Consider the following 20455-nt stretch of genomic DNA (forward strand, 5'->3'; position numbering starts at 1 on the left):
TGACCTCATGTTTTAATTTTATAATTTTCACCCATAATTATGACATTATCTTATAATTATGGCTTAGTGCGTCTTATCTCACGATTTATCTCATAAATGACTTTTTATCTCATAATTATGATTTTTTTAATCTCCTAAATGACTTTTTATCTCATAATCCCTGACCTTTTTTAGAATTTTTACTTTTTTCTCATAATTATAATAATTCTTTTAATTATGGCTCAGTAGGTCTTATCTCATAATTTAATCATCTCATAATATTGACTTGCTACTTCATAATTTTGATTATCTCAATCTAAATCATATTTATTGCCTTTTGTCATACTTTTTATGATTTATGTCAGTTTTGACATTTCATAAAACATATGTCATAATTATGCATTATTTATTTCTAAATGGCTAAAACAGCTTTTAAAACCTCTGGAAAAAAAACCCCCCACAAAAACAGCATTTTGGTACACGGATCTTTATTGATGACGACGTCCTGCCCAAGCAGAGACACAGCAGGACACGACACACACAGAGCATTAATACACCTTTGTGTCCAAACACAGAAAGAGGCCTGCTTTATTCCTCCACACACTCCATCTCAATAGCTTAATTTAAATACATCGCTTACCCATAATAATTTAACATCCAGTAATCACACATGGACTAGTGTCTAAACAGTGGAAGCACAATGCACCACAAATATACGCCACACTCAAGATACAGTCAGTCCATGACAAACGCTTTAACTCTTAAACATCCAGAAACCTTTGCTGGTTCGTGGGTTTACTAAGACTCAGGGAAGGTTTGCAGTGAATGTCGAGGACGGAAACACTACAGATACGGTACAATTAAAACCGCAGACAGTCTGGTCATGCCACAACGTCAACTATTAGCAACGGGCTTCATCATCTTTATAATTATGATTAATATTACAACAAACAACAGAATTACAGTCCACCGTTACGGAGGGTTGCGCTCATATTTTCTCACTTTCAACAAAACAACATCTGAACTAAAGTGATTTCTATGCATAGACCAGCATTGAAGCTTAACATTTCTTTTGATTTTCATAATGAACCCTAGACTTGAGATAACGTTGCATAATTTCTAATGCACGGGGGAAAGTCCACGCACACGTGAAAAGATGTCCATCGGTGATGTTTAAAGGTGCTTTAAACTATTTTTGATTGCCAAAAAAGTGGTTTGATTGACGTGGTGGAAACTAAACATTGCTTACAGCACCTTTAATCATACACATGTTCAGAATATCATCCTACTGTCACTGTTTCTGCAGAATATAGTATGTACACTATGCACAGTATGCAGATGTTCTGTATGAATACCCTAATGACCAAAAATGTGCAGATTTGAGAATTAAAAATGGAAAAAATAACTGGACGCAGCTTGCTGAATTAAACATGCAATGTTGTATACTTCTGTTTAGCATCGAATAGTGCACTTTCACATGCTGTTTGTTACACAGTAGCCTATATACTGTACAGCAGGTGTTCAATTCCAAACAAAACCATCTGGACATGATCATCTGGACAACGCTCACCAGTCTTCAGCATTAGTCTCACCTTATTAAATGAATTGTACACGCACAAGCATCTCACTGAACTCGAGAACGTCTGTTCACCCTGAAACTGCACTATTTGTGTTTAAATGACATGAAGGTGTGGTCAGTGTGATACTGTACGACTGACCGGTGAATATATTGCACTCTCTAATTCAATCCAGCCCCACCGAAGGTTCAGATTCACTAATGAATGAATGTTTTCTGAGCACAATCACCTGAAGGTGAACACACGTCCTCGTACTTATACATCTGCACTGTAAAATAACAAAACAAAACAAAAACTATAACAATACTTTTGTCTGGTTTTCCAGTAAATATCTTTTTACACAAAAAATACTTTTTTTTTCTTTTTTTTGCAATGTGGGGAATAAACAACTTCAATATTTTTTTTAGAATGTTGGGAACCAAACAGTTTTGAGCTCCATTGACTTCCAACAGGACTGTTTGTCCCTACAATGGAAGTCAATGGACCTGGAGACCATTTAGTTCTTCAAAACATTTTCTTTAGTGTTCCACAGAAGAAAGAAACTCATACAGGTGTGGAAAGACGATCCCTTTGTAGGGTCACAATGTGAGGAGTTTCTAGAAGGTCTGATGTTTGTGATACTGGATCTCCACAATCATGAGCTTGAAGGAGGTTTAACCAAAGAGAGAAACTCATTTCTCAAACCGGGTGATGCAGGAAACATCTGAAAGTTGTTCCTTTGCTTGTGTCCGTGTTCGGGTTGTGGGGAAAACAGAAGAAGAAATGATGCTAAGGGTCTGGTGGAGTAAAGGGGCTCTCGGGTCGAGAAGGGTCACCTGTAGTTGACCGGCTGAGCATGAAAGCAGAGAAGGAGAAAACAGAAGAGTAAGCATCAAGACGAAAGAAAGCTGAGCAGAAACTGTCCTCAGAGTCACACGGAGAGAAGACAAACCCCACGACCCCTGCTCATGTGTGCGGTTCAGCTCTCCTTACTGAGAAACGTGTGAATATCACTCAATAGTGTACATCTCATTCCTTTAGAATCAAGGAAAAATGTAATATAGTGGCCACACTAAGTGTTTGTTCACTGAAGTCGAATGTAAGATGTCTAAATGTCAATCATTGGATGAAAATTTTATTCTATGAGATCTTTTTAACACTTTTCAGATTATTTAGAAGTCTCAAAGTATTTTAAGCAACTGATTCTATTTAGATTTTTTAAAATTTAATTATAAAAAGTATTGTAAATTTTACTATGAAATGTCAAAAATATTATTTCATTTTTCTACTCATTATAGGACTGTACTGCAATATTTTTTTATTTGTATTTTTTGTAACTTTTTAATAATTCAATAAAATTTCAATTTTTAATTTTATTAGTTGCCGTCAGACTTTTTCTCCCTCTAGAATACTTAATTCTGATTGGTCAGTCAAGTCATTTCGCGGTCAAATATGCCTGAATAATAAGAGCTCCTCAGTTATTTTTTTTATGATTCCATTACAATATTTTAATTTTAATTAATATATTAACTGTAACATTTAACAAAAACATTGAACTTAATCTTTCGAAATATTTTGTCTCGCATCACTCCCACTCCACGTTCGCGCTTCGCTGCGTTTCAAGATTTGGCGCCTTCTTGCGTCTCTAACGGTTATTGCTGCTCGGTTCAAAATGCCCTCAGAGGATTTCTGTGTTGCTTTTAGGTGAAAATGAAACGTTTAGTTTATATTTTTATTTGTTTTAATTGGAATTAACTCTGGAGACGATGGTGCACACACAAACTTTGTGTGTTTTCAACGTGAGCCCGGGTTAAATGTGACGGGAGGACAGGGCCGCGGGAAGTAATTTTGAACAGGGGGTGCTGTGAATTTTTTTTTATTTTCTTTACAAAAAACCCATGAGCCTATAGGCCTATTTAAAATACATTTTAAAAATATATACATTGAGATTTACTACTTTATTGTCATATACACTTCAGTGCACAGCCAGCCAGGGTCTGAAACACACAGACATCAGTTCTCAGATATGCGCAATGCGCTATTAATCTGAAGCAGAAGCAGAATCAGAAATAATAGTTTAATAATCGAAAAAAAAAACCAAATAATTACTTTCATTACAATTTCAGATAGCCTATACATACATGCGACTCATTTAGATACAACAAATAATATTACAACAAAATATAATATTAATCGAACTTCACAATAACGCTAAAACAATGCAATCGATTTGGTCAGCTGGCTTGAGTCACTGCACGTTTATGTCACATGCAACTCTTAACTCCAAAATCTTTTTACGCACACCACAAGGAAATAATCTCTGACTATTTAAGCAATTTGTTTATTGAACAGTTCTCCACATCCATTACGCAAAGAACACACGCACAGTATAAAGCTTTCTGTCTCCATCTCCAACCTTTTTACACAAACCACAAGGAATCTCCGACTATTTAATATTGCTGGGTAAAAAATAGATTTTTCGATTAATCGTTTTTTAAAATGTGGTCGATTCAAAATCGATTCTCAAAGGCCATGAATCGATTTTTTTCCATATTTATTTCTGCAGACATTGTTCATAAGATTAGCGTTAATCTAATTACAAATCTTCTCCACTAGATGTCACCCTCTTATGTGCCTTGTGCAATGTTACTAACGAACCTATCATTCATTCATTCAGTTTAAAGCAGTGGTTCCATTTTCTGCAATGTGCGTCAGGTCATGCTCCCGTTCGCGTCTTACAGATTGCATCTTATACTTTCTGCGTCCGCGAGTCCGCTATGGACCGCTATGCAGGCTTGATGTAAACATCGCCATCGGAGAGTGTGTACCGAGGCTCTGAGCAGACGACCGCGCGGACAGGTGGGCGTGGTCAGTAGTCTTCAAAAGCACAATTGCACATGTTCAGGCAGTGTGAAGAAGCCCATTGCCAATCGAACCAATCGGGCCGGGCTCGGGCTTGTGCGGTAAATGAGCGGTCATGTAATGTTTCGATTAGCGCGAGAAAGATGCGAAAATGTATGCTGAGTAGTTGAAACGGAGGCTTGCTTCTGACGATTACGTTTTGGTAGCACCAGCAACTAAAGCAAAGTCTGAGGTTTGGAAAAGTTTTGACCTCGTTTATAATGAGAATAATGAGTGAATAATGACGCACCATCAGTGAGCGCAGGAGCGCGCTGAAGACATCTACAGTGGATTCAATCATTTTTCTCCACATAAACACTTAGGCCTTACCTAATCTTGGTGAGTAAATGTTTTTCAAATAATAACTAAATATTACTTGAGTCTTAAATGCATAATGTAGACAGAGTAGGCTATATAAGCTAATGTTGGCATTATTATTTTATTATGTCAGCTGCTATGGCGAAGCAAATCCGGCAGAGCCTTTATCTTAATTCATTTCGTTATTGCCAAATACCCATCTTAATTTATAATTTATCTTAATGAAATTTTTTAAGAAAGACTTGTTTTTATTGGTGCGTTGGCCTATTTATATGCTAAATGAGCCTATACCTTAGGGCTATTTATAGAGTGCAGAGATGTTACGATGTTACAGAGGACTTATTTTATTTCTTTGTTCAAACTTCCAAGTGGCCTATTACGTTAGTCATGTATAAATTATGTTAAACTATGTATAAATGACTCATTCCTGACAAAAGGCAAAAGAGCTGTGTGCTGCGTACATTTGAATAATGTCGGGTTGTAAATGGGTTCGGGCTTTTAAAAAGCTGTCAATCAAAATGTACGTATCGGGCTCGGGACATGTCGGGCTTAACTTTTAAGGCCCGATTACAGCTCTAATAGAAAATCGAATCGAAAATCGAATCGAGGATCGAAATAGAATCGATTTGAGAGCTTGTGAATCGAAATCGAATCGATCTGGAACATCTGAATCGATACCCAGCCCTACTATTTAAACGTTATTTAACAGTTCTCCACAACCATTACACAAAGAACACACGAACGATATAATACTCTCCATCCCCACCACCTTAAAAAAATACTATAGTGTACTACTTACAATTGCTTGGCTAGTCAAAGCTGATCCCACACTTGTTGCCAAAAAAAAATAAAAGTTACAAGCGCGTTACAAATATTTTAATAGGCCTACATTTTTTTTTATCTCCCTCTCGTCACTAGGGGGTGCTGCAGCACCCCCACTTCCCGCGGCCATGCGGGAGGAAACATTAGGAGCTTCAGTGTCTCACTGTTGTACGGACAGCAGGTAAGACTTGGATTATTCTCTGCCGCCGTGCAATAAACAACACCTTGAACTGTTAGACTAAGTGTTTAACGATTATGGGAGCTGATTTAAACCAGTTTATTTTGCTTCAGTGAAGGGCGCTATCTAAACACTGGCGAATGAAGATTCGAATCTTTTTATTTGAATCAGTGATTCAGAGTCATTACGTGTCGACATGAACCAGTGTCTAATATGTTTTACTGACCTAGGGTCAGCTTTATCATTTAGGATCAGTATCGATGACGTGTGTATTAACGTCTCTAATTGGCCTGATCAATCAAACAATGATCTTAAAAACACACCAAATTAACGATAAAACACAAAACATACACCGACTTAATATTTAATCAATAGAGTATACACAATAAATAAAAAAATATCACATATTTTTGTACTATGTTCTCGTTGCATTTACACCGTTTTGACCAGCAGGTGTCGCCAGCGTGCGCTTCGAAAAAGTGAATCATTTTATGAAGCATATGACTCATTTGAATCAGTTGAGTTTTCCTCATAAACACTTCTACTTTAATAACATTTAGACATCTAACAGTGGCTTAAGTGTCAAAATATGTTCACAGACGCTGCATATTATGTTGTAGTGAAATGTATGTGAACTACAGGTATGATTCTTTAATATAAATGCATTTAAACAACTTTGTCCTTGCTTTGTGTGCAACTCTACGGTCGGTCAGTGGCTTTCTCAGCCTACATTCAGTAAGAGACTCGTGTGTAATAATGACTGTGGAACTATGGGAAAGTGCATTACCCTTCGGGGAGTCTGGTGTCGTCTTCTGGCCCGTGAGCTCAGGGACCACTGCAGCCAAACACACATACAAAACAAAAACAAGAAGAGCCAAAGTAATGAACAGAAATACAGATGCACACGAGCTCATTCCAGAAGATGCAGTTATCGTGAGACTCCAGATCACACTTTGGAGAGATAATGCATCCTTAAACAGCAGGAAATCAAGCGTCTGAAAGCCAAAAGAAGCTTAAAAACCACAGAAAATAAATATAGCAACTGAAAATGCATTTATCAAACCCTGTGCTCATTCATCTAGCTTTTGTTGTCAGGCTCATGAGTTGTTGAGCTTAACTGTGTATGATGTGTGTGTGTGTTTGTGTGTGAGTTGAGGAGAGAGGAGGGGAGGAGTTCTGGCGGGGTGGGCGTGTCTGTCCTCGCTGTCTGTCACGGGTGTGGGAGGGGCTACTAGTATAAGAGGGAGGAGTCTGTGGGTCGGTAAGGTCGAGGAGGTGATGCTGGGGGTCGTCGGCTGCCATGGAAACACAGAGAGAAGATGGATGAATAACACACACACACAAACACAGAGCAATCATTTACAAAATCATGTTCAATAAATGTGAAAGAATTTCGTTAAAATGAGAAAGTAAAAATATTTTGCACTGAGAAAGTCAATCATTTTCTCTTAATAGAGTTCATAAAAGTAAAATATTTAATTGATATTTAATCTCATAGTTTTGCCAAAGTTATGAGATCAGATATCTCTGGTTATAATAATTACTTTTTAAGTAAATAAATTGTAAATAAATTATTAATAATATGTATGTGTGTATATATATATATATATATATATATATATATATATATATATATATATATATATATATATATATATATATATATATATATATATACACACACAACATTTTTATTGCATTTTTGACATTACCTAAATAAATTCAAGAAATGTATTTAATGACTTTAAAATAAGTACTAAAAAGAAATAACAAAAATTATACAAAATCTAATAATTATTATTTTAGTAAAATAATTTTTAATCAATGAAGTTTAAATCCATTCTTAGTACATATCTTTATTTATTTAAAAAGCATTTCTGACAAAATAAGAAATTAATTTGATAATAATAAAATAACTAAATTCTAAAATAAATAATAATAAAATATACAATCCCCAGTAATCATTTATTTTTATTTATAATTATTCATTTAAAAAATGAAATAGCATTTTTTGACATTAAAATAAATAAAGAAAATACTAATAATCTAATAATTATTATTTTAGTAATATTACTAATACTAATTAATACATTTATATTTAAAAGTATTTCTGACATTATTTAAAAGAAAGAAGAAAAAAATAAAATAAATACATTCTAAAATAAATAAAAACTATACAATCCCCAGTAGTAATTTTTTATTTATTTTCTTATTTTAATAAAAAAATTAAATTGCAATTTTGACATTATCGAAATAAATTCAAGAAATTAACTTAATGATATTAAAATAAATTCTAAAAGAAATGACTAAAAGTATTACTAATAAAATGTAATCTAAACAAATGAAATGTAATGAATTATGTTTATTATATAATCTGTGAGTGATAGATGTGTGGTTGATCATGACTGATCCTGTGCAGACAGAGACACGTTGTAAAAGATGTTTTACAGCATTCAGAGATCACATCATGACAGAATGAGATGAAGAGACAAACAACATGGACAAAATACATCTGATTCTTCACCTTTGACCCCAGTGTTCACAAGTGCAGCGTATGACTGGATGACGTCTGTAGTGTTTTATTAAGTGGGATAATAAATAACGATAGCAAAACTGAAATAAAACAAGTGCACGGGGTTACAGAAGGAAAGGCTTTTCAGACCTGGATTAAATGAAAATAAATCAGCCTGATGCACACATTCAGAGAACTGACGTAATGTTTGCACATTACACAATCTGTTCTGAGACCTGCTGTCCATCCACTAAATCAGGGATCTGATGGGCTATTGGAAAGATTTTCACATTCATTAATTTAGTTCTGCTGTAAACATTGGTTAAATACAACGTGATATGCTGTCGATTCACCACAGAGAATACTGTAATACTGACTCGTCCCTCAGCAGAACTGTCTGTGGAAACCAACAGAGCTTTGGATGTAAAGACTGGTGTCAGATCAAAACGTCCCAATAGATCATCTCTGAACTGAGTGTGTGTGTGTGTGTGTGTGTGTGTGCGAGGGTCTCAGAGACAGTGGGTCATGCAGAGGGACGGGGAATGGCGAGAGAACCACACACGTACCAGAAGCGTTAGTCCTCATTGGTCACTGATTGTAATTCTGTGAAAAATCAATATCAGCAGAAGGGGAGGAGCCAGAGCGATGGGAGGAGCAAGAGAAGGATGAGCGAGACACACACAGTTAACATGGAGGAGACAGAAACATCAACACTTCTCCAATCCAAGCTAACCAGAGACTGACGTCCAAAACCTCTGTCTGAGGATTTAACAGCCAATTATCAACTCAAAAGCATCAGAAATAAGTCAAAATCATCTTAAGCCATGATGGATTTTTTTTTTTTTTTAAGTTCAGAGGTTTTGCAGATCATGTGCAAATCATCTATCAGGGACTTCAGCATTATTAAAAAGGTCAGAATGAAAGGTGTGTGTGTGTGTGTGTGTGTGTGTGTTGCTGTCAGAAAGCAAGCGTTTGCTGTTAGTGTTACAACGAATCAAATCACACGCGACAGAAGACAGATTTAACAATGAACACAAATAACAGTGAAGAGAACAGAAACATCCCTCACGCTTTCCTGTGGACAGTTAGTGAAGCGTCTGATGTGAGCCGACGTGATCCACACATTCATACATGAGAGAAGCTGACTGCTAGAGCTGGGTGATACGAAGCAGATTCAGAAGCCTTTTGATCAACCATCATTAGTAGCCAAGATTCAAAATGATAAATACAGGGAAAAGATTGTATTTTTAACAGAACCATTTAGAAGTCTGGGGAAAAATATTTTTGGAAAGAAATTATTACTTAAATTTACAATAAATTTATATATTTTTATTTGTATTTTTAAGATGAATTTACAAATTACATTAATATTTATAATTTACACTATTATTTAAAATAATAATTTCTATTCCAAATAGATGCTGTTCTGTTGAACTTTGTTCATCTGTGAATCCTGAAAAATAAAAAGTTTCCACAAAAATATTGGGCAGCACAACAACGGCACAGATGATGCTGAAAATTCAGCTTTGATCACAGCGATATACTAAATTTAAACAATCTGTTTTAAATGATCCGGTGCAAAATCACAGTGAATATCTGCTCTATCACCCAGCTCTACGGAGAACACAGTGTGCATCTAATGGTTTAAATCTGTAAGGTCTGAACGAGAATAAGAGTTCGGAGCAGGACGCCAGACTGTGCACATCTGAACCTCTGATAAACAATGAGCTGAGTTTCAGTGATGGTTTAAAGTAACGCTGGTCTGGTGACGGTTAACTCACCCACACCACTGCACTTACTCCAGCGGAAGAGTCTCACATTCCACGGCTAAGAGCAAACACGGTATTATTAGACTGCAGCACTAGAAAGATAGTATTCTTGTCATGGACACTGTTTATCATTTCTGCTGCACTAGTGGATTTGGTTGTCTTCCACTGGTTGGACAAACATAGTTAGCAATTCCATTAGATGGAGTTAGTGTTGCAGAAATTACACACGTCTCAAATCTGAGTGCATTATGATAGTTTTGCAGCACGTATACATCGTTTCATTAGCAGTTTCTACTGTGTGGGGTAATAGAGTGTCACCTGGGCACGCCGGGAGGAGCACGGTTAGGCCGGGACGGGACCTGAGGGGGGGGGCCGCCGAAGGGGTCCGGAGAGGCTCCCGGGCGAGAGGGAACCGGTGGCCCTCCAGCTGCAGGGGGCCCTGGGGCGGAGCCACGAGAGCCTGGGCGTGCAGGAGGCCCCGGAGGAGGGGCCCGTCTCTGAGGAGTCGGGCTGGCCGCCGGAGACCTAATAGAGAAATATTTTTTGGTTTCTTCTTATCAAGTTTTTTCTAACCTTTGTCTGTGCAGCAACAACAACAAAATTATCTTTGGTGACTTCATCAAAGTCCGTATTATTTTATTTACTACTGCATATACTGTTTTGCATCGCAAGTTTGATTTAAAGAGCAAGAAGTAATGGATCTAATGGATCGTTTGGTTGCCAGTGAGCTCATCTCACATTCCAGCAGCAGGTGGCGCTACTGTTCCATTCTGTAACTATTCATTAGTGCTGTGTTCATGCTGGCATTCGTTTTAAACTGCTGGAGGAGGCTGGGTGTGACGTCACGACGCTCGTGAATATTAATGAGTTAGTGACGTTGCTGGGGAACTTTCTTGGACTTTCCTCTCAAAAATATGATTAATATTCATGAGCCTGAAAATGGAGTATGTGCTAATGTTTGGGCCAAAATAACTAAAATAAATAATAATGAAAAAAAAATGATGATTTAAAATAACTACTCTCCTCTTGGTCCTGAACGCACCTTCCTCCTGAGCCGCTGCGCTGCACCTGGAGCCAGGAGTCGTCCACCGGTGGAGGCAGAGAGGTGGAGATGGTGGTGGTGCTGATGTCCCCGATGATGTTGAGTGCTTCTCTGAGCGCGTGGTACATGCGTAGCATCTCGTCTCGCCGCTGCGCTTGTTCAGCCGACTCCTCCATCAGCGTGTTCTGATCTCCACACGAGTACAGCTGAGCCAGCAGCTCCGCATTGATGAACTCCTTCGTCTGAGACACAACACACTCACTCACAACACAGAATTACCCAGAAACTTAAACTGAGCGATTGGCTTCAGATGCTGATATTTAGCCTATATAATGAAGTATCTCTGCTGACCACAGACGAGCTTCTCATGCCGCTTACATTATTGATCATCAGATGCATGATGGTCTTGGGCATCAGGTCTCGTACGGTCTTGTTGACGATGCTCATGTAGGAGTCCACCAGGTTTCGGATGGTCTCCACCTGCCTCTCCAGCTGAGGGTCCATGGAGTGCATGAAGCTGTCCGACCCGTTCTCGTCTCCAGCGTCGCTCTGCAGACAAACACAGACACAGTCACACAAACACAGGAGACGGCAATGCACACGATTAATAAAAAATCCAAACGCTATTCGAAGCTTGTACCTTTTCCTTCTCCTAGAGCGACGCCACGGGACGCAGCGTGAGAGAGAGAAAAGCATTTTGAGTTACATCACATCTATGTATTCATTTGTACTCGCATCTGATGAATGTGAACACACACCACCACGCGCTCAGGATAGACGCCGGCGCGCAGGAACGACGCTTTCCACCCGTCCACATCCTCCTGGGTCTCACAGGCCAGCTCCAGCTGACGGTAGTCCTTATACACGTTCCTGTCAGGGCATGAGATCGAAACATGACAGTCCAAATTTCAGCTTCTGGTGTCAAATCTCTCCTGATTGTGATCAAGTAAAGGTCAGAATACGGTCAGTAATATCTCCAGATGAACTCTTCCTGGACTGAAGCAGCTCAGCTTTACTGGATTCTCCATCAATCATGTTTTAGAGTCTCAGATCTGATCCTCAGGAGCTTTTGAGGAGCGTTTGTTTCCAGAAGCTTTACTTTCACTGTTCCTCATCTTACTGAGATATAATAAAAAATAAAACTGAGCTGTTTTTCCTCCATAATCTCATTATATCAGACTATATGAGCCAAAGCCTGATGATCAAATATGATACTCAACAAAAACACATAAGTACACTTTTTGTAGATGAAAAAAAAACGTTTTTAGAAAAAAGGCTTTACGTGTCAGGCTTTACAGGGTTAAAAAAGAGCCTACGGAAACTGTTGATGTTTATCTTTCTGTGTTTAATTCATCAGTGCATGTGATTCTAAAGATAAAAATACTTGAAAAATAATAACATTTTCCATCATTGATAAACATCTATTTTGTTCCCAGTGAACACTGTTTTACTGTAAACCAACGTCACATGACAAAAGTTACCGTAAGCTGGATGTGGAAGCTTTTGTATGTTGGCTATTGCTATAATTATTAAGGATTATGACCTCTGACCTTTGCTCGGTGTTGAACAGGGCAAAGATGTGTTTGCTGGACATGAAGCCCTTCTCCACGTCTCTGAACTTCAGATTGTCCACCTGCAGCATGTACTTCTTCTCTTTCTCCTGCGGGGGGCAGAACAGATAAAGTTAGGCCCCTGTTTTATCATCCGTGAGATTAAAACTATAATTCTGATTGCTTAACAGCTAATATGTATTGTTATGGGTTTGTTGAGATCATTAATATGAGAGATCATAAGGTAACAATAAAGAAAAAGTGCAGAGGAAACCTCAGGCTCCAGTGAGTGTCTCTCTCTCACTCTCTCTCTCTCTCTGTGTGTGTGTGTGTGTGTGTGTGTATATATGGCGCAGAGTCATTTTTAGTCTCTGCCACATGCGGCTGGAACTGATTAAAGTGTCAGAGCTAAAATAAACGGTCAGGGCGGTCTGGTGATGCTGACTGGTGCACCACAGTCGTCTGGATGTCCGTCAGGGGCCCGGAGCCCAGGGCCGGCCCCGTATTCCCCTGTATACAGAACAGGGCACGTGATGCTTCCCGCGCCGTAGAGATTTGGGATTGGTGCTCATGAGATGCTGTGAAATCTCAGTGATGATTCACTAAAGAATCCGTTTTTCTTCTCCTAAAATTAACATTGATAAAAATATTTTTTCCTAATAACCTATAATAATAATAACCTTGTTGAAAACATGAACTAATACAAAAATAAATTAATAAATAATTGTTTGAAACGCAATAAATGTTAACTGAAAGCAAATTGTAAAATAATAATAATACTGTAAAAAAAGGCCTAGACAAAAAAAAAAAAAGACAAAAACACAACAAAATTATTACAACTTGAAATTTAAAATGAAAATGTAAAAATTACTAAACAAAACTATCAATTATACTAAAATAGCACTGATTTACAATTAGATAGAGACGATTTGTTGATGTGCAAAATTAGTGAGGATTTTTGAAGATTAATTATTTCCTATTTATTATTGTAATAGAATTGTAGATGTAAAAATAATTTAGTATTTAATAAATGAAACTAGTTTATTATTGGAAGCAGAAGTATTGTATGGTAAATATATTATATGTGCAGTGGTTATAGAAAAGAATCACATTTTGCAGCCTGAAATGAAGCCGGACACAGTTTTTGGTTTATCCAGCTCTATTTACTCCAAGTGACTTATTGTTGTTGGTTGATTTCTCACTGTAAGGAAAAAACATAATCGATGGAGTTTTGTGTTTGGGTTCATGTTGAGATCTGACATTTAATTGCAGACTCTGATTCTCTGTGAGATGTTCTTTTCTCTTTCATACATGTGTAACGTGTGTCCGCAGAGGTTTGTAACAGCTGGAACAGAGAAAAACTAACATTTCGTCCTCGATTACTCTCCCTCAAAAGCATCCACACTGATGCACAGCAGTCAAGATCTAATAAACCATTATAACAGTAGCTCAGATGATGAACGCTGTAATATAATGCTGTATGATGCCTTTATGTTCCACAGAAGAAAGAAAAAGTCAGTTTGTAACAACATGATGGTGAATAAATGATAACGCGATCATCTTTTATGGGTGAACTTCCTTTCAAAATAAAAGTTCAGGTTTAAAAAAAGACCCCAAAAAAAAATCACTACATCCCAAACTAGAAACCAAACCAAATACAGCATACTGAAGAACTTTTTTTTATCTTACAAAATCATTTTCACACAAAAAAAGTACAAACTAAAATTAAGTTGATATTTAGGACTATTAATATTTTTTAAATTTGCATTATTTTAATAAATTTGATTTTCCCCCTAAATACTTATTATAATGCAAACAAATATATATATATTGTTTTATATATATATAAAAAATGAAACCATGAATCATAATTCTGGAGCATATGAAGATGTTGGTGAAATGAAATGGTTTGAGGTACAATAATTTTGTTTCTCTTTTTATTTTGTCACGTCAAAAAGCAAACAAAATGAAAGTCAATACAAAAATAGGCTTGGTTTTCCACCGTTTTTTTCTTTCTTGAAGGATGAAATGTGACCCATCAAAAAATAAATAAAAGCAAATAAATAAAAGAACAAAAATTATAAAACGAGTATATCTGCCTTGACATTCCAAACCGATCCAGACATCAGTGATTAAAAAAACAGCATTGAATCTGTGTCGCCAGCACAGCACTATTCCTCTCACAACACTGTGTGTGTGTGTGTGTGTGTGTGTGTGTGTGTGTGTGTCTTTAAAGAAAACGAGCCGCAGAGAGTCATATATACAGGGCAGCATACCACAGTGCTGCAACTAAACACACACACACACACACACACACGCATGGAAGTCATCAGAGGATGAGAAGTCAGACATCAATGTATATCAGTCGTGACCTCTGACCTCCCAAGCTCTCTAAACACACACACACACACACACACACACACACACACTGAATGATTCTCCATGTGCTCTTGTAAAGTCTCAACGGCTCTGGGTCTTTAAAGCCTTGAATCTCTGGAAACGTTGTACACTTGGTTTCAGAGCAGAAATGCGTCGGATCTGCCGCAGTGATTCCAGACAGGAAGTTTGAGTTGTGTCACCTGATACTGAGAGTCCAATCAAACCAGGATCTAAATAACCCGCGGCGGAGTCAGATTCACAAAACATTGCTCTTATTCTGTTACTTGTAAGAATCAGATTAAGAACATTTTGTATACCCACAAACATTTTCTAACAATAACATTTATCTGAATTAATATAACCATAATCCATAATAACACTTCCTCCTTATGGATTATAGACTCAAATCTGAGTTAAAATCATCTTAATGCTGGATGTGTTTCAGGTTTTGTCTTCTCCAGATGTTCACTGATGGACTGGAGTGCTGTGGATTATTGGGATGTTTTTATCAGACTCTCATTCTGACGGCACCCATTCACTGCAGAGCATCCATTGATGAGGAAACAAACTCATCCTGATCTCAGATGAACTGAGAGAGAACACATTTTCAGCAAAACTATTCTTTTAAGATGTTTTTTTTTCTTCTCTGTGAATCCAACCAAGCAGCGTAAGATAATCACGTAGTTGGAACATTTGGCCGCTCAGATCTTGGACTACAGTTTGTGACAAAGTCGAGAACTATTCTCAAACTCCATTTCTGTTTAGGAGAGACAGATGAAACACAAACTAGTTGTTTCTTTCCTATGTCCAACCACACGGACAGAACTGTGAATATTTTCCATCGTTTTGTTTTTGGTGTGACTAACACCAGCGCAATCATAAGAGCGGAGGAAGTTCTGACTCGATTCGTAAACACACTTCTCATGGCTGCGCTAATCCAAAACACACACAATTTTGAGACTCGTCATGTCCACGTTCACACACCGTCAGAACGGTCACTGCGTCATGTAGAGCAATAACAGTATCAGGAGTGACCGTACATGTAGAGCTAAACCAGAAATGAACCGTTTGAGACAGAAATGTGCTGCGTTAAGCCGTGTGTGTGTGTGTGTGTGTGTGTGAGGCTAAATAGCTTTAGTGTCTTGGTTTTGCATCAAAGGCCAGAGAGACGCGGGGAGGCATCTGGGAGCAATAAAGCGCTCTACCCCCTCATTACCAGAACGACTGCGCCTTGAGCCAAAGCCAACGGCAATCTACAACATGCATGTCTTTTCCCCTCTTTCTGTCTTTAATTCACAAAAGGAAAAAAAGCACAGCGTCTTTTTGTACAAGGTTCCCTCATACAGCTCTGTCTCTTGACACACTTGACATCTACGAGGGTTTCTGGAGAAGCTGCTCTGAAACAATCTGTACTGTAGAAAGTGCTTCATAAATAAGTTTTACTCGACTGTTTTTAGTTAGTTTCTCTCCAGCATTGTTAAGCCAAAAGCTATTTCCTGAGCTCATATGACTGGAAATTTGGAAAGAAAAGATCAGAGAAAGAAGTACAAAAGAAAAGAAAAAAACGACAGCGCAGATTCAGTTCTGGTTAGCGTCTGACAGTCGTCACAAACCCTCCGAACGCACGCTAATGTCTACAGCAGCGCAGGCATGTTAGCTGCATTAACCCCTCACGTCCTGCTTTAAAACTCTTTTAAAGTCTGCAGTCAAGGAGACTCACACGTAGGTGGAAAGGACGACGGTCGCCCCCCATTTCCAAGGTCAGACGCTGACATCCAACATGCATTTCTGCATGCTCCTTTATGTTTTAGGAAAGAAACAAACATTGCATAATGCAACGGTGTGAAATCTCAGTTTACATACTTGCATAGAACCAGACATCACACATTGCATCTTTTGCATTTGGCAGATGCTTTCATCCAAACGTTTATCCAAAAGTAAACATTTCACCAGTTCGTGCATTGCCTGGGGCATGGTGATTTGTCAAATCTCACTCTGGGTTTTTAAGACACGGTGTTAAATTAAAAATAGTTAAAAGTGGAAAAACATGGCAACATCTCATTTATTTAAACTTGAGTGTGTTGAGCCCAAATGAACTGAACGTACAGAACTCTGTGACTGCAAACCTCAGAAAGAGCAAAGATGTTCCCGACAGCCGGGAGAGGTTTAATGAGAGGACCATGGTTTGTTAGCAGTGAAGGGAGGTGTCACAAACACACGGCTTTCTGGTCCTTTACAGTAGCAGCAAACACAGTCGTGAAGTTAAACGTCTCTGAGAACCAACAGCATTAGAGATGCACTGGAGACGACCTAGCACTGCTTCAAACATGTTCAGTGGATTTGATTCACTGCTAAACTCAAATCAACAAATACCATTTATTTTTAGACTGAAAAAATGTAAGAGTCAAGTTTAGATGTCAAAATCTATACATGAGTGCATGAGATTAAATAAAACAATAGTTAAAATGTATTACTATATTTTGAAAAACAAGCGCAATTCAGATGAGCCAAAAAATAATGCTATTTATATAATTTATTAGTTTAATTAATAACATGCACTAACGTGTTAAATTTGACTTGAAGTTTAAATTAAACTTTTTTTTTTTAATGTGAATTTTTCCGTAAAAATATATTATTATTATTATAATATTATTTATATTTTTTTAAAAGTAAGCTTTTTCTTTAAGTATTAATTATAATTAATCATATGCACTAGCGTGTTAAATCCTAGGTCTAAATTTGCTAATTTAATTTTAATTCAGTAAAACATTTCATTATATTTTTAAGTTATAATGTAAAAAAAAAGTCAAAATTAATAAAAAAAAAAGATTTTTTTATATAAATTTTAATTTATTAATCTTATGCACTTATGTATTAAATCGAACAATTTTCCCAGTTTTAAATATATGTAAATGTCTTTAAAAACGAGAGAAAACTATCCATAGAGAGTGTTTTTGCAGTGGTCCGGTTGCGCTCCCCACCGAGGCGTTTCTGAGTCCTGCTCGGGTCTGAGAGGAGAAACCATAGCTAAAGCAAACACTGTCCTGCCCGTGACTCACTACCCACAATGCAACACTCCCACCACATCACTGCAGACCAGAAGAACGAGAGCTGGACACGTGGGTGGAGATTTACTAGAGAACAACAATCTGAAGTGAGTCAGAAACAACACCACTTTTACATTTGCTGAAAAAAACGTGATCCTGTACAAAACTCACCGGGCGTTATGCCAGGATGTTGCTATGTGGTTGCTAGGGTCTTGTGTGTGGTTGCTAGGTGTTCTCTGGAGCACACACACTGAATTAGTGCTCAGTATTAGAACTGTGTTAAGCAAATCTAAGCAAAACAGCAACAAAACCTTGAGAAAAAGCCTCTTTGAAAACATACACCATTTCTATAGATTATAGACTTAAAGATGTTGATTGAGAGCTGTGTTAGAGTTGCACTGGAAATGGTTTTGTGTATTAGGATTGATGTGCTGCTTCAAACATGTTTTAGTTTAGTGGGTTTGATTCAACAGCACACTGACTGCTCAACTCTCATAAAACACACCGCAAATAACACTTCTTTCAGTGAGGAGAAAATACATGAAAGTTTTTTTTTTTGCATTATTATTATTTATTTATTTCCTCATCTAAATTGATCTTCCATTTAAATTCAGATCCTTTAACGTTTACTGTAAATAATGACTAATGCACTACTGTGTTAAACTATTCAAATATGTTCATTGGTTAAAGGATGTTTTCATCTGAAAATTTCAATGATTTTTCATGAATTGTTTTTATAATTAATGCCATTTAATTTAACATATTAATAACTGAATCAATCATATGTGCTAATGTGTCAAATTTGAAATGTATTTAATATGAATTAAATTAACCATGGGGACTTTTTTATCTGCTAAAATATGTTAATGATCCTTTAGCATTTAGAAATAAATCGGCACATTCACTAATATATTAAATCTGAAATCTAGGAGTTTTACATATTTTGACTGGAACACAAGATCAATTTACATGAGCAAAATAGAATTGATGCATGCAATTACACAAATAATAAATTAAATTGAAATGTTTTGCTCATGTAAATTGATAATGTTTCCTAGTAAAAATATCCAATGATCCTTTACCATTTACTGTAAATGATCGCATGCACAAACACTGCAGGACGACACACACACTGAACTTTAATACTTAGGTTTACCCTAAAATGATGCACTAACGAAGAGAACTAGTCAGATTAATTAAAACTAGAGCAACATCATCAGAACCGTCCCCCGTCGGCCGGTGATGGAGCGGTCTCTCGCTCCTAGCCTCCCAGTTACCTCCCACATCCAATCTGCTCCTGATTTACACCCCAACGTTTGAGGGGGTTCTGGGGGGGGGGGTCATCCAGCATAAAGGCCTCTTTATTCACGCCGGACAGGGAAAGGAAATCGGCTTCAGAAGAAAAAGCACGCCAGTGTGCCACAGGCCCGCACATCTGGAGTTATTACAAGCCCTCGGTCTTGCCAAGAAACTCCGACATTCCTACAACCCTCACACACACACACACACGCGAACACGCTACATGCACCCCCAACCCCCTCCCCGAAATGACACAACACATGCAGCAAATGAATGCGCTTCACTTCCTGTTCACCTTTGACCCTCAACTTCCTGCAGCCTCCCCAAAAAGCAGGAAAAAAATAACAGAGAGCCAGACGGAGGCGGGAAGGAGAAGAAAGCCCCGCCTCTTGCTCCTCTCTCGCTGCTTCACTCTCTCACTAGTGAAGTTAGTTAACAGTCCAATGCCACGTCAAGCCTGCGAGACACTGCAGAGACCAGACGCTCGCCGGCACACGGATGCTTTACGATTTATTCAGCAACACCGAGCGAGAAAGATGAAGAGCTGTTCATTCCCGTGCAGATGCAGACTGAGAAACACTGGGAAAACTGAGATCAACGCTCGACAAACTCCTGGAGGATGAGGTGCAGTATCTTCATCTGCTAACAGAGAATCTGGAGTTTGATGATGTGTTACCAGCTGATCTGATGTTAATCGTTCTGTTAAAACCCTCAGAGTCAGTGAGGGCGCGAGAGTCAAAATTAATCACTGAGAAAACAGAAACATAAAGCCTGTGGATAGATAGATAGAAATATATTCATTTAATGACTAGATTTAACTTTATATGTATTTATGTATACATTGACACTGTAACAATTTCTACAAACTGTCTCTAAAAATTATTTTTTATTTAAGTTGATTACATATATATATTTATTTTTATTTACCAGAAACAAGCTTAAGTACTACAATTTATTAAGTCGATTAAATATATCAGTGTATAAAATCCAGACGAAACATTTATCAGTTTATACTACATCAATGCACTTTCGTGTAAGCAGCGTTTTAGGAAATTTCTGTGAAACCTGAAAGCACAGGGAGTGCATCATCACTCTCCACAGGA

The 20455-nt window shown here is 37.6% G+C and overlaps 1 protein-coding gene across 14 annotated transcripts in view; it reads right to left on the minus strand.

Annotated features, from left to right (window-relative positions):
- Window positions 1-450: 450 nt before the first annotated feature.
- Window positions 451-20455, minus strand: part of LOC113071072 (dynamin-1-like) — a 48360-nt gene continuing 28355 nt past the window's right edge. For 4 of the 14 annotated variants that reach the window (XR_003280026.1, XR_003280023.1, XR_003280028.1 and 1 more), the window contains 8 exons: window positions 12628-12737; window positions 11836-11947; window positions 11718-11729; window positions 11456-11626; window positions 11078-11319; window positions 10354-10560; window positions 6542-7049; window positions 451-2385 (listed from right to left, as the gene is read on the minus strand). Coding sequence is in view for 3 of the 14 variants with exons in the window: in XM_026244459.1 (XP_026100244.1) it covers window positions 8848-8869; window positions 10354-10560; window positions 11078-11319; window positions 11456-11626; window positions 11718-11729; window positions 11836-11947; window positions 12628-12737 (876 nt within the window). In the remaining 11 variants the exon portion in view is untranslated. Of the gene's footprint in view, window positions 2386-6541; window positions 7050-8832; window positions 8870-10047; window positions 10094-10349; window positions 10561-11077; window positions 11320-11455; window positions 11627-11717; window positions 11730-11835; window positions 11948-12627; window positions 12738-20455 lie in introns of those variants that run through there. The other 10 variants (XR_003280029.1, XR_003280037.1, XR_003280036.1 and 7 more) reach the window with 8 other exon arrangements.

This window comes from Carassius auratus, chromosome 5, assembly GCF_003368295.1.
Source record: "Carassius auratus strain Wakin chromosome 5, ASM336829v1, whole genome shotgun sequence".
In the NCBI taxonomy this organism is placed as follows: domain Eukaryota; kingdom Metazoa; phylum Chordata; class Actinopteri; order Cypriniformes; family Cyprinidae; genus Carassius; species Carassius auratus.